This window comes from Talpa europaea, assembly GCF_964194135.1.
Source record: "Talpa europaea genome assembly, chromosome: 4".
Taxonomy (NCBI): Eukaryota; Metazoa; Chordata; class Mammalia; order Eulipotyphla; family Talpidae; genus Talpa; species Talpa europaea.
This window is the reverse complement of record NC_140070.1, coordinates 44,367,057-44,382,228: the sequence shown is the minus strand read 5'-3', so window position 1 is coordinate 44,382,228 and position 15,172 is coordinate 44,367,057. Positions and strand designations below refer to the sequence as shown.

Below are 15,172 nucleotides of genomic sequence, written 5' to 3'. Positions count from 1 at the left end.
GGAGGAGGGTCCCACATGGTGCACAGACCTCTCCTGCCGCCCGCTGCTCCCCTCAGCAGTGTACTTCGGTCCTTCTGCCTGTTCTGCTCCCTGCTCTGGCTCTGGTGAATTCTCTCACCCTCCCGCGCTTCTGACTGTACCCAGTGCATGTATAAAACAAACAAACAAACAAACAAACTAAATAAATAAAGCATGCCTCTATTAAAAAAAAAAAAAAAGAAAAAAAAAAAGAAAATGTACTAACATCTTTGAGAATCTATACACCAGGCTTTCAGGAGATGCTTTTTGCATGTGTTGCTTTACTTATCTCCATATCATTTTTTAAAAAGTATTATATAAAAGTTATAGCTTTTCAAATAGTAGCTCATTATTTTATAAAGACTTGAGGCCTGAATAAATAAAAGACGTGTCAAAATGTCATGATTTAATGAGTCAAGTCAAGACTATTTCTAGTTTAATCTCTATCCATCACATTGCACATTAAATTTTCTGAGGAGGTAAAAAATATAAACACATTTTTCTATACTTGAAATCCTAAGGAAAAGGTCTCTGAGTCAAGTCCTAACGGTAAACTTAAGAGAGGATATGGTACTAGGTAGGCATATGTTTTTTACAATTATCTAAAAGACATCTTTGAATTTGCATCTGCTATTGATTATCTTATAAAATCTATATGTTCAGGGTTTCACTGCTGCTTTTGTGGTTTCAAATAAACTACATTTTAAAAAATATTTAATTGATTAATATATATGTTTAACTTATTTATATATATATTTATATTAGTTTTCTTTTTTTTTTCCCAATGTTTGTGTCTTTTCTCATGCATAGTCCCCATAGAATTTCCACGACCAGCTCACCTGTGTTCCACCAGTCCCTTGTCCTCTTCCCACTCTTGTTTTGATCCCTCTCCACTCCTTGCAGAATGTCTCTGATATAGTTGTCTGTTTATTTTTGTTTTGTTTTGCTATTTTTTTGTTATTATTTTTCCCTAACACCTTATTTGGTTTCCCTATATTCCTCCAATAGGTGAAACCATCCGATATTATCTTTTTCCTTCTGATTTACTTCACTGAGCATAATCCCTTCTAGCTCCATCCATGTTGCTACGAATGGCATTAGTCAAATAAACTAACTTTTTTTTAAAGATTTATTTATTTATGCGTCCTAGAGCTGGGGTGTAGGCCAGAGGTGCAGGGTGTGAGAGGATTCACCAGAGGCAGAGTTGGGAACAGAACAGGCAGACTGACTGAAATACATTGCTGAAGGGAGCAACGTGCGAGTCAGGAGAGATCTGCTGTGCTATGTGGGTAGCTCCTTGGCCAGAGATTGAACTCATGCTGCAGTGGCTGTGGACAGCTTCATAGGTTGCTTCTTAACTCCTTGAGCCACCAGGGAGGCTCTAAACTAACTTTTTTTTTTGTAAGATTTATTTATTTTATACAAGAGCTGGGGTGCAGGCCTAGGCAGCGGGGGTGAGAGGATTCACCAGAGACAGAGCAGGGAGCAGAGCGTACAGAAGACAGAAATACACTGCTGAGGGAAGCAGCAGGCGAGTCAGGCGTGGTCTGCTGCACTATGAGGGATTCTTGCCATCAGGCGGGGATCTAACTGGCACTGCAGAGGCTGCGGACAGTGTCACAGCACCAGGCTCAACCAGCTGCACCACCTGGGGGGCCCCAAACTAACTTTATTTTTTAATATTTTATTTTATATAATTCTTACATCATTTTTCATTTTTGCACAAAGTATGCATTTTCATTTTGGTTATATTCCCCATACAATTGCACCCCCCCTTATTTTGACCATAATCCTTCCTCTCCCCACCCCCCACCCCCAGTGTGTCTCTGGTTTATAGTTGCTTGTTGATTTTCACTTTGTATTAATTAGTCTTTTTTCTGGTCCTTTATTTAGGTTTTCTAAATTCCTGCTATGAGTGATACCATCTGGTATTTTTCTTTTTGTTTCTGACTTATTTCGCTGAGCATGATCCCTTCTAGCTCCATTCATGTTGCTGCAAACTGCATGTGTTTATCTTTTTTGATTGCTGAGTAATATTCCATTGTGCTTATGTACCAAAAAAAAAAAAAAACGCACCAACTGGGAGAAAATTTTTGCAAACAACACTAATGATAAGGGACTGATCACAAAAATCTACAAAGAGCTGAAGAGACTCAACAAAAACAAAGAAAATAATCCAGTCAATAAATGGGCAGAAGAGCTAAAATGAAACTTCTCCAAAAAGGAAATGCAAATGGCCAATAGGCATAAGAAAAACTGTTCAACATCTCTTGTAATCAGGGAAATGCGAATCAAAACTACAATGAAATACCATCTTACACCAGTGAGAAAGGCACATATTAAAAAAAACTAGCAACAACATTGGCCTCCCCGGTGGCGCAGCGGTTGAGCACTGGGTTGCAAAGCTGCCCGCAGCCTCTGCAGAACCGGTTCCATCCCCGGCTGCTCCCTGGTCAGTGGAGGAGGGTCCCGCATGGCACACAGACCTCTCCTGCCGCCCTCTGCTCCCCTCAGCAGTGTACTTCGGTCCTTCTGCCTGCTCTGCTCCCCGCTCTGGCTCTGGTGAATTCTCTCACCCTCCCACGCTTCTGACTGTACCCAGTGCTTGTATAAATAAATAAATAAATAAATCTTAAAAACAAACAAAAAAAAAACTAGCAACAACAAATGTTGGTGAGGTTGTAGAGAAAAAGGAACTCTCCTGCATTGCTGGTGGGAGTGCAAACTGGTCCAACCACTATGGAGAGTGGTGCGGTGATTTCTTGACCTACTAAAGGTAGAGCTTCCATATGATCGAGCTTCCACTCCTAGGTATTTACCCAAAGGACAAAGAAACATTAATTCCAAAGGGCACTTGCACCCCTATGTTTATAGCAGCACTATTTACAATAGCTAAGCTATGGAAACAACCTAAACTAACTTTTAATGAATATTACTGATAGATATAAGTTGCAGAGTTGTTACAAAGATATGCTCTATTACTGTTCCTAACATTCATAATATCACTGAGCCAAAATTTTACCATATTCACTTTTTACAGAACATTAATTTTATAAGCTTAAGAAATCATTTATTTTTTATCACAAAATAAAAATAAAATTTTTGTTTACCACAATTATAGAATTTTTTGAGTTAATGTTTTATGTTACACAGCAGTGGAGGTTGATTGATGTATAATAATTGACAGATATTTGCTTTTTGTAATTCAAGTTTATGTTGAATACAGTCAGAAAATAATTTAGTTCTTCATTTTCATAGGTAATCAATGCATAAGCATTTATAAAGTACAGTAGAAAATTTTATCATCAAATTGTTTTTAATAAAAACACAAAAATTTATTAATTTTGCTTACAAATCAGAAAAGTATGGGTAGAAAATAAAATGTCCAATATTACATGAAGAAAGAGCAATGCAGTAGCAAAGACTTATGAAGGTGGGTATTTTTTTTAAAGATTTGTTTATTTATGCATACAAGAGCTGGGGTACAGGCCAAAGGCGCAGGGGGTGAGAGGATTCACCAGAGACCAAGTAAGGAACAGAACAGGCAGATTTTATAATATAAGCTACAATTTGCTGTTTTCTGATATTGCTTCTAAATGGATTATTGAAAGAAAAATCTATTAAGATGTTTCATTGTTTCTAATGTTCAGAACTCTAATAACATGCACTTTACATGTATGTGTGTTGCGGATCAAAACAAAATACTTAATCACATATAAATTATATCTCTATTCTATAGTTCAAGGAAATTCACATGTCCAGTTATGTTTAAAAAAAAAATTCTTTACCCTTTCAAACATGCATTTTCAAATGCATCATCTGTAGATAAAGTTTGTAGCCTTTATTACAGATTCATTCTGAAGAGCACCAGGTAAACAAGTAAAATTCCTAAAGCTCATGATGGAGATGACAGCATTAGAGCAAGAAAAAAGTTAAGTAACAAAAGGAAGAAGTTAAGGACCCCACTTTTCAAAAGAAATGGTTTCTTGCCTAAAGCTATTGCCAAACACATGATCTTAATTAGGACAAAGATAGATATTCCTGGTTGTTGTTGGGTTTTTGTTTTTTTTTTTTTTTTTTTTTAGGAAACACTTGCCTTGCTGAACTATGGCATTAGGATGCAATTTATGGGGAATGTAGTCTTAGCTCAGTATCAAGAGTAAATCAGAGTATGTAACACTATTTTTATGCATAATTAGGCATTAAAAAACTCATATACATGCTCCCTAACTTGGTCCTCTCAACAGCCACAAACGGGTAAACTATGAAATGAACCCAGGCGATGTCATGCTGCCTGGGCTTTGCTGTTGCTCTGCCTGATAAAGCACTTTGTGACTACTGGGTGTAAAGATAGTTTCTCAGGTAGGATGGATGGTCCGCACTTGCTCACAGCTCCCTAAGCCTCCATTTTGTGTTCTGCTCTTTTTTAAGCTAGTTAATGACAGTTTTTAACACTATAGTATTGTGTTTTCTCTTGAGTTTTCATTCTAGATTCTTGGAAAACGTGAAGACCTTCATATAAAATAAAGAGTATCAATGATCCAAAATTTCATTATTATTACTCAGGCATATTGTATGTATATTAGAATTCAATTTTATATTTAGGTGCAACTTAATATACCTAAGCAACTTAAGGTACATCATATGATTTTAGTTTATTAAAGGTAATTTTATTCATTTGATACTTATTTTATTTATATAAATAAATACAATAAACATAGACTCATAGAATAGAATAAAAAGAGAAGAAATTTCATAATAACTAATTTTGCAAAAACAAGTTTCAGACAACAATCATTTCCCAATGAACAGGTAAAAAAGAAAGGTAATGGATTTTGTGATATCTTTTCTTACTTTTTTTTGTCACTCTCAGAATAGGAAAAGTTCCAACCTAAAAGTTAATTGAAAGTAAGTGACCTGTTTTAGAATTTAATAACTTTAAGTTTTGTCTTCCAGATTCCTTACTTTGTTTTTTTGTTTGTTTGTTTGTTTGTTTTTCCTGCTCAAAAAGTACTCCAAGGCCAATACTTCTTTCAGTTCTTCCTGGCTATTCAAGCCTTTTAGAATCAATTACTCTTTTACCCATCTCCCTTCATTCTGTGGCCTTGTCCCTCACATTTCTCCATTTCTTGGTAAAGTGATGCTAGTAGAACACACTGAAAGATTGGCAGTTCATAAAGTGTTTTATTGTTGTTGGTTTTATGTTGGCTTATCACTCTGTGAGTACAGAGGACTAGCATAGAAAATATTTCCAGAAAAGTTCCTTTCTTCCAAAAGTGTTAGTTTAAAAATTGATATTGAATCTGTTTATAATGATTGATTTTGCTAGAGAATTGAGCTCTTGGATGTAAATGAAACAATTTGTACAGTTAACATGAATAATGAAGCCAAGGGCTTTCCTTTTTTTCTAATTGCTAAGATTGTTCCACTGAGAGTGAAGATTGCAATTTAAAAAGTTCTTCAGAGTTGTATTTTATTTGGTATATGGCTATAATTTTAGGGTTTACTATTTCTGATCTTTTAATCCATCTAGCTAAGTTGATAATCATTGTTGATGGAAAAGTGTACTAAGAATCACTGTGCTTTTTGATTGAAAATGTTTGACATTTCTTTCCCATTTATTTGTGCTTATATAATTGTAATATGATGCCCTTTGACATATGCTGTCATGCTTCTTTTTTGTTTTAATTGTTGCTGTGCTATAGCTTTAGCTTCTGTGTATTAGTTGTGAGCTTTAATTGAAATTTTGATCAGGTTTTTTTTTTTTTGGTGACTTTGTTATATTTTTATCTCTGATACTTCACAGGAATTTTGGCATATTAAAGTGGGTTGTTTTTGAAACTTTATAATTATCAATGTTTGTGACTCAGATGTAATAAATAATGGCTTTTAGGATGCTTTTTAAATCATTGGTCTCCTCCACTATCTTTTATACACCCGTAATACTATCATTTGTGATATAAAATGTATATGTATCTTCGTGACTGAAGTACTTTTAAAAACATATGGATAAATAACTGAATGTCATTTTTAAACTAAAGTTATACATTTGCCAATATTTTTCTCCCTTAAATAAAAAAAGAAAGGGAAATATACTCCAAGTTTTGATTTTTTATATAGCTTTAATCCCATATTCTGGCTTCTTTTCAACTCTGAGCAGATAAGACTTTGTCTTCTTATTCTCGTTAACCTTTATTCTTATTCTTCTTATTTAACCTTTATTCTAATTCTTTTTGACCTTTGTTTTCTCTTGTCTTTCCTTTATTTTCTTGAGGAAGTTTTGGAATAGGAACATGATCTGGGTTGAAATTGAGCAGAAATTATTTTAAAATTTTAGCTTAATTTCAACATTGATTTATTTTACAAAAAAGTGTATATCTATGCTATAGCAGGTGACATTTTGAGAAAGAGCTTAAGGATATCCTTTCGATATATCACAATGTTAATAACTCATTAAACGTACTATTCCTCATCTCTTTACATGTAAACAATTACACCTGTCACTCATATAAAATAAAAAGAGCATAGTATTTTATATTTCAGGACTTTCTAGCTCATATTTTTAAAAAAATCATGGAATGAAAAATAACATTTTTGAAAAATAAAGCTTCTGTGACAAGTGATTATATGAATATAAATGCTAACCACTAGAAACAAATTGGGGCAACTATGTAAATAAGTTATTTATTGCTCTTTTAATGAAGGTAATGCATTGTATATCCTTTAATAGTTTCAGGAAATTGAATAAAATATGCTTTTACTATATGGTAGTAATAAACTAAGAAAATCAAAACAAAAGCATAAATTGTAAGTTTGACAAGAGAGTTGGAAGAGGGTAGTATAAAGACCTAAAGAATTAAAAATTTCATAAGCACTTTTAAACCAAAGAAGATGAACATTATGTTCTCTACTGAAAGAACGGAAAATTTTCCATTTCTGTAAATCAGTTAAAATAGATACACTCATAATGGAGTGTGTACATTTGCTTTAATACCTTATGGCAGAGGTGACATTGATGAATGTATCTATGGACGAATGATCCTGAAATGAAACATCTCATGACCTGCAGGTGTTTCCACACTGCCTTACACTTGCTTGGGGTTGTAATTGCTATTTTCAGTTTGTCTGTGAATTATACACCTTTGCTAAAATTGAATCTTGCTCCTTTCACATCACTGCTATGTGCCAACATGATCTTCCAGGGCATTCATGGGTAGCTGTCTTTGTCTTGAAATTGTAATTCAGGATATCTAGATAATATTTGTTGCTTCAATTCACTACCCCAAACCTCCATTGCCTTATTTCAAATTTATTTAAAATGCTGAGTTTTCTGATAATGTTTTAGTCACATTTCAGTTGAAGTGGAATTGAGTTTTTGATTGTCATGAAAGCTGTATGAATATAATTAGCAAATCATATTTTTGCTATCAAATCTCATTTTTTTTTTACTTTAGTAATATTTAGCCCAATGAATTTGCATGGAAATTCACAAGACAGCGAGCAAAAGACTTGCAAGTCTCTTGCTCTGGAGACATTTAATTAGACCCAAATTTGGAAATGATTTGAAAAGCATCTATCATTTCTGTTGATTATGTAATGCCATTCTGGTCAACATCAAATATTGGGTAATTTCATACTGAACAAAGAGAAATTGATGTCATTTTATCTTTATGACTATATATTAATTTTTAAAAATATTGTTAAGCATCCCCTTTATTATCAAGTACAATATAATTTATTCTTTCAACTCTAATTTTATGGCATACTAAGAGGCTGCCCTTTCTGACTAGTATTTAAGCATTATTATTAATTTTTGCAAATGTCTTTCTTGATTTGTGCTTTCGTAGTTGCAAATTCAAAAGTATCTCAGAGTATCACTTTGTTAATATGTTCTAAATAAATATATTTATTATATTCAATGTTGTGATATTAGGCACTTGATAGGAAATGTTAAATCACTTCACATGGAAAAAGTTAACTTTAAAAAAAATTTAATTATGTTTATTTATGTTGGAATATTGATAATTTCTAGTAAAGGAGCTTTCTTTGGTATATATATATATATTTTTTTAATATCTTTATTTATTTTTTTTATAGAGGCATGTTTTATTTATTTATTTATTTGTTTGTTTGTTTGTTTACATGCACTGGGTACAGTCAGAAGCGCGGGAGGGTGAGAGAATTCACCAGAGCCAGAGCGGGGAGCAGAGCAGGCAGAAGGACTGAAGTACACTGCTGAGGGGAGCAGCGGGCGGCAGGAGAGGTCTGCGCGCCATGTGGGACCCTCCTCCGGTGGCCGGGGAGCAGCCGGGGATTGAACCGGCGCCGCAGAGGCCGCTGGCAGCTTCGCAACCCAGCGCTCAACCGCTGTGCCACCGGGGAGGCCCTCTTTGGTATATATTTTATGCTGGTCCATAGACCCTCAATCTGCAGCTTTATTATTTTCCCTTTATATAGTATATAAAATAATTACGCTAAATGAAAAAGTAAAATTTACTTTGAAAATCTGATGTTCAGCCCTAATAATACAGATTACAGGTTTTTCCCACTACCTGAAAGTAGACCATTCCTATGAATTCTTTAATATGCCCAAATGGTGTAAAGTGAAGAAACAATTACTGTTGATTTATATGAGAAAAAATCTGAGCATTTGCAGATTCAAAAATTGACCTATCAGATCATACCAAATAACATGTATAAACCTAAAACAGAGCTAGTAATAAAATCGTATAGAGTAAAAGTTGGAATATGCTAAATATACAGCTTATATAATATAGTTTCTGGGGAGAGGGCATAGCATATACTCTTGCTGCTCTGGGGTCATGTACTCCCTCTAGACAGCTGCAAAACAGATGCTGAATGCTATTTTCAATTTGTGTCTTTCACTGTAAAAGCAAAGATTCTTTTTAGATTTCTTTCAGTTGGTGAAAACAAGTACTAATATAGGTCATTAAAAGTAAAATAGTATCAAATAAATTTGAAAATTGGGGAATAACTACATTGACTAAATAACTGCAAGTTTGCTCATAGAGCTGAGTCCTCTAGCTTAGCTGCATACCCGAAGGGGGAAAAAATGGCATTTACATGTTGAGGGGAAAGGGAAAGATGGCAGTTATACACATTAGAATGATGTGTACTCTATACAAGGGATTCTCCCCACATACATTTTCCATTTCAGGCACATTTGTGTACTTATTATATGCTACACTCTTGGGATATATTGGTGAATAAGAAAGGTATAGAACTGGCTGTCCAGAGTTTATAGTCCACTGGAAGAATCAGACAAACATATAATAAATAATGTTAAATAATGATAAATAATGACAAATCACAGTGACTGCTGTCAGGAGATGACAGAGGAGAATGTACAAGTGACTAACCTGAAGGAAAATCCTCTCTGAATAGGTGACTTTAGTCTGAAGGGTAATGGTTAAATTTGCAAAGAGTGAGAGAGAGCTGTTTGGATTGAAGACAAAAGCTGGTATTAAAGAGTGGAAGAAATGGGAGATGGGCCAGTAAACTTTATAGCTAGAGCACATTGAGGGAGGAGGACATAAGTGAGGTTAGAGAGGGAGGCCAGGAGATTAGCTGGTGCACATCTAAACATATCGATATCTATATGTATCTGTACACATACGCACATGTGACTTTAGAAACAATGTAATTATTCAACTATTGTTATGATTCTGAAAACACCTTTAAGTGTCATTATTTTACATGTTATATGAATGTATGGTTTAAATCCCTTTAAAAGTCAATATTTACACTAACACGTATGAATGAAACCTTTTCCACAATACTATACCCTCCACCTTACATGCACCAACCTGTCAAGGTCTATTTAAAGAATTATTTTCCAATAAAAGATTGCTTCATTATGAGAAGCAGCAGTGCAAGAAATTTCCTTTAATGTCTCTATTTTTCACTTTCTTTAAAAGCCTTTCTTAAGTTAAAGAAAATTCCCTGACACTGAAAGCAGAACTGTAACATGAGCACATGTGAACACATACGTATAATACACATTCATTTTTCCTCCCAGATCTGCAAGAAGGAAATGAAGCAACCTGTGAAATGAATTAAAATGCTTGTCACCTACTAGATTGTGGGCAGAGGGCAGTCTTTAAGACCCAGCAGCATAGTATTTGTCTAGAGAGGAAATGTTGCTTTTTGACAGATGAGAGAAATCCCCTTAGTGTTGGCTGTGGGAAGACAGAAGTGAAGTCAGTCACCTGGTGGTGAAGGCCAGTAAAACAGCAAAGCCTGAGGAAAATTTTTCTCTCTCTCACTGGTGCTCTCTCTCTCTCTTTTCTCTCCTCTGTAGGATCCACCTCCTATTCTCTCAACTCTTTTTAGCATAACCTTCAAAGGAGAACGTTCCCTTCAGACTTTATTATCTTCTTTTCCCCACTGAGAGAATACCTCTTAGCTGCAAGACATTTTTTAAGTCTATGCAGGACTTTGGGGATTTGGTTATCTTGCCAGGGAAATTGATCATTGCTAATGCTGGGGACTCACAGTGTGCTAAATTAGCTAGCAGAGTAAGCCTGGCGGAGGAAGGCTTTTATCATATACTCTTCTCTTCAGTTTGAACACATTTGCTTGAAATTTGCCGCATGATGCTGTCCAGGGAAGCAGCTTTTTTCCTTGGGATGCAGCAATTCGCTGGTTTCTAAGCTTATTGCAGAAGAAAAAAATAATCTTAAATAGAGTGGATTTCCCCCCCTGCTTCATTCGACCGAGCTGTGTTGCACCGCGGTAAAGATCACCTGTCAAAAATCTTTGAAGAAGTAAAACAAAGTGAATTATAATTATTATTTATTTATTTTTATTATTTTTAACCGGTGGAGGCGGCGTGATCACGAAGAATGAGACTGAGAGAGGCTGCCAGAGCTTGGAGGAGGATAAAGCTGAGTTTAGGTTGGAAACTAAAAGACTAGATTGTTTTTTGGTACAACTTGCCCGGTTCCTCTCCACTTCCTTCAGTTTCGCTCCATGGACAGATCAACAAACCTGGACGTTGAGGAGCTCAAGGTACGTGATCCTTCGCGGCGGGTGTCTTCTTTTCTCGCTCTCGCCTGCTCTCTTCCTCTGCTCTTTATTTCGCTGCCTTTTCCTTGCGCTGTTAGAATAGTTGGTGGCCCCGTGGGACGGCGAGTGGGCATTTGGGGTGAAGTGTACCCGAGCGCAGGCGCCCCTCCTAGGGCCGAGGACAGGCAAGGAAGCTTTCTGGAGCTCGGCTCGCGCTCTCAGGCTGGGCTCCCCTCCCTGCCTGCTCCTCCTGACAACAGTCATCCTCTCCTCCTCCTCCCCAGTTACTGGAGCACTTTGGGTACCACACCAGGCGCCCGGAGCCCGTTAGCCTCAGCCTGGGAAGCGGTGGCGGCAGCCGTCTCTGCTCGCTGTGTCCTGGTTACCCCGCAAAGTTGCCGGGGCTGCGCGGCCACTTTGCCAACGCTCCCGGGCTCGGGGTCCGCTTCTCCCCCCGCCCCCACCCCGCGCCCCGGGCACAGCCTATTTCCACTAGGTGATTTGCGTTACAGAGGCAACTGGGGCGAATGCTGCTTTTTATTTCTGCACTTAAGGAGACCCGTTTCTCCCACGACCGCTAACACGGTCTCACCCGCAGCTGCATTGTCCCCGGGCGCGAACTCGCGTGCCCCGGGGGCCCGGCTGCAAGTGAAGGGACTGGAGAGGCTGCCCCGCCGGCCGGGCCACGGCGGCGCCGCGCACGCCAGGCTTGAGCACCACCGCGCCGAAAGGGTCTGGGGAAGTGCAGAGCCGAGCCGACAGGGAGCGGGTTCGGGCTGCTCACAGCCGGGTGGGGGTGGAGTGGGATGGGGGGCGGGGCGGCACCTCCCCCACCTCCCCCAACGTGCCCGCGGGGCGGCGCGTGGTCTGGGACCCGCGCGGCGCCCGGCATCCCCCTTGCAGCTTGTTGGGGAATCCTCGCCTCGCCCTTTTTTTTCCCCCCCAGTCTCTGGCTCAGCCGCAAGGGTAGGAGCGTCCAAGCTGACAGTTTGCCCCAGTGCCTGTGGGCAGTACCCTCTGCAGTCCTTAAAAGAAAAAAAAGAAAAGAAAGAAAACTTAAGAAAAAACCAAACCATAAAATAATTTAAATGTCCCGCTCACTGTACATGAAAAAGCGGTGAAGGGGGCGAGGCTGGGCACATCCTGTCCTTTGATTTTCCACCCCTTTTTACTCCTGGACATATGCTACTTTCATATTTTTCAGAGGGTGGTGGTGGTTATTATTATGATTATAGATATTCAATTCAGATGGACTCTGTTCAACCTGGAGGACTTCTAGGCACCTTTTAACCACTGAGAAAACTTGGCTGCTAAAGGTTTGTTCTGATATGTCAGGGAAATGGGTTTGCCCAGTAAGTTTACAAGGCTACTGAAGTCCCCTGTAGAGGGCAAAAGCTGACTTGTAGATTGTCCTCTGCCCTGGCCACGAATGTACCCAGCCGAGCCCAGTGCTCTTTGAATGTGGTCTCCACATCTGCTGGCTTTCTAAATTGCATAAAATAAAGGAGAGAGAGTAGAGAACTGTGCCATATTTTGGAATGGCCTTTGCTATGGACTGTAACTGAAAGTGGAGTCCAGGGAAGATGATCTGAAGAACTTAGTCACCACTACATTTGAGACTGGTTTGAAGAAGTGGTGTTTGGAGGAGGCATATTTGGTGCTCCAGTTAGAGTTGGGAATAACAAGTATCTGTGTTATGGCCAATGTCAGAATTAGTAGACCTTGGCCTGGATAGAGGTATCCAATATCTCCTATTGTCTGTCTAAGATGTCAAATTAGGATGCATTATCTTTGTACTTGAAAGTATCCCTGGCTGCCTTTTCCCAAGCAATCCAATCTGTGGGTGAGAGTAGTAGGTTATTTGAGATGCAAAGAAGAATACTTGAACAATGTTTGTGATATATGTATCATGCAGAGACAGTTTCCAGATTATTATTATTATTATTATTATTATTATTATTATTATTAAAACTTAGGGTATGGCACAGTAGAAAGTTCTTTCTTTGGAGAAATGGAGAAGAAAATGATTTGAAGTGATCGTTTCCACTGATCCCACTAGTTTTCTATTAGCTTATTCCCCTCTGAACCCTGGCACTATTAAATTTTTTAAATCAGTAAAAGAGCAAAACCATTGTGGAAACTTCAGTTTTGTTTAGTAGAAGATCTCAGCTTAACCCTCAAACAACTACACATTAATTCAGAGATTCTCACAGCCAGGGTGTGCTAGACTTTGCGTGGAGAAGTAGCGCAGGGTGGAAACTGGAAAGGCTTAGTATGAGAGAGTGGATTGGCAATGACTGACTGGAAGAAAAGAAGGAATATTAGAAGCAAAGATCTTTTGAGGTTGCTGAAAAATTTTGTCAGGGGTAGCAACTGTTGACAGTCAAAACTGACAAGACCAGAGAGGTAGTCAAACTTTATTAGAAAATGTTTGAGATCCTCCAGTTTGAGAAGTAAATTTGTATTTCAGGTTTGATTACACTTCTGGAACATAGAGGCTTTGAAATACTTACACTTTGGAATAAATACACTTCATAGACACAGGTGTACTCCAAGTGGAATAACTTGTCAGTATTTCCTCTCATCAGCAGAATCCTTTGCCTTAGATTTTCTAGATAATTGAACAGACCCCGATATGGTCAATGGGTAGAGGAGGAAAAATGGGGGATACTTATTTTTGGTATTGTTTGCCTATTGATTTTTCATCCTGTGAGTCAAGGAACCTTAAGCTAAGGCAAATCTAAATAAAAATTTTAGTTGCTATGATGTTTTAAATACATGGAAATAAAAATAATGCTTACTGCCATTTGATATATAAATGCATATAATAATGTTCAAGAATACTGTGGTAACTTAGTTTTACATCATATCTGTTATTATTAGGTATAGTTGTTTACTCCAGTTTTCAAGGAAGGAAAATTCTGCTCATTCTCTTAGTTTGCAGGAAATTATTTTCCTTTTATGGGATTCTAGCAAAGAATTTCTTTTTTGCTATGCTGGATGTGTTGACATTGATTTTTATATGTTGTTCAGTAAATAGTGTTGTCTTTTGTAAGTTTTTAAACTAATGATAAGTTTCAAGAATGACATGTTAATCCATTGTTAACATAATGCAAAACTTAATATACATATTAAAAGATTCTGGTGGAAGCTAATATATAGTTATATATATAGTTATATATATAGTTTTATATATATATACATATATATATATATATATATATAACTTACTAATGGAGGCAAGCATGTTTCATCTTCCTTTCTGCACACAAGCCCCTGATGAAACAGATCAGTCTTGAAAAGGAAGAGAGCTCTCATCCAAAAATTTTTGGTCTGTTTTTTTTCCCTTTGATCTCTATTGGTTTCTTTCTTCAATAAATGTATAAACTGTACTCTGAATTTTTCCCCGGTGTTTGTTTAAAGAAGAAACAACATCAAACAACCCAAAATATGGGTTAGTGCTTTGGCAATGTGGGTGTTAATGAATATTGATGTTAGAGAAAGCACCCTCTATCCTCGAACATCTGAGTTATAGAGCACATTGAGTAGTTGATATTTAAAATAATAACTTTAGCTCTGTAGTTGTCCTTTTAAAAATACGTATCTTATACACTAGAACAGAAAATGCCACTAATTTTTAGAACTGACACTTAATTTTGCTTTTGTAGCTTTTATAAAAGATATCGAATCTGAATAAATGGTAATTTTAAGTAGTCTATATGACTTAATGCATATGACGCCATGATTCTTTTTCTCAACTTTTTGAAATATGGCTCTTAATTGCCTGTATTAATTTTGCAATCAAGAAATCATGCTTTCGGTTGTTAACCATATATTTGTGTATAATTGTAGTTTGCTTGGGAATCAAAAACATAAAATTCATCAAGAGTATAGTAAGTACAGCTTTTTCAGTACTATACAATTCCAGCTTTTATTTATTCATTTGTCAGGATTGGTTCTTTAATGACATAAATGGCTAGAAGTAAAAATGGAATTTTTCCATTGGTTGCAGAAATAAATAATATATTATGGAAATATTTTCTGAATTTGCAAAAATGTGATAAACTACATAGTTAACACTGGGATGCATGAAAAGCTTTTCGATAACTATAACTGAACTTGTTTA

General features: G+C 36.9%; 1 protein-coding gene across 3 annotated transcripts in view; it reads left to right on the top strand.

Annotated features, from left to right (window-relative positions):
* Positions 1-11,010: 11,010 nt before the first annotated feature.
* The window catches only part of SGCZ (sarcoglycan zeta), a gene marked incomplete at both ends in the record, with an annotated part of 897,398 nt that continues 893,236 nt past the window's right edge, over positions 11,011-15,172 (top strand). For all 3 annotated transcript variants that reach the window (XM_084232793.1, XM_084232794.1, XM_084232792.1), the window contains one exon: positions 11,011-11,049. In XM_084232793.1, the coding sequence (XP_084088919.1) occupies positions 11,011-11,049 (39 nt within the window). The remainder of the gene's footprint in view (positions 11,050-15,172) is intronic.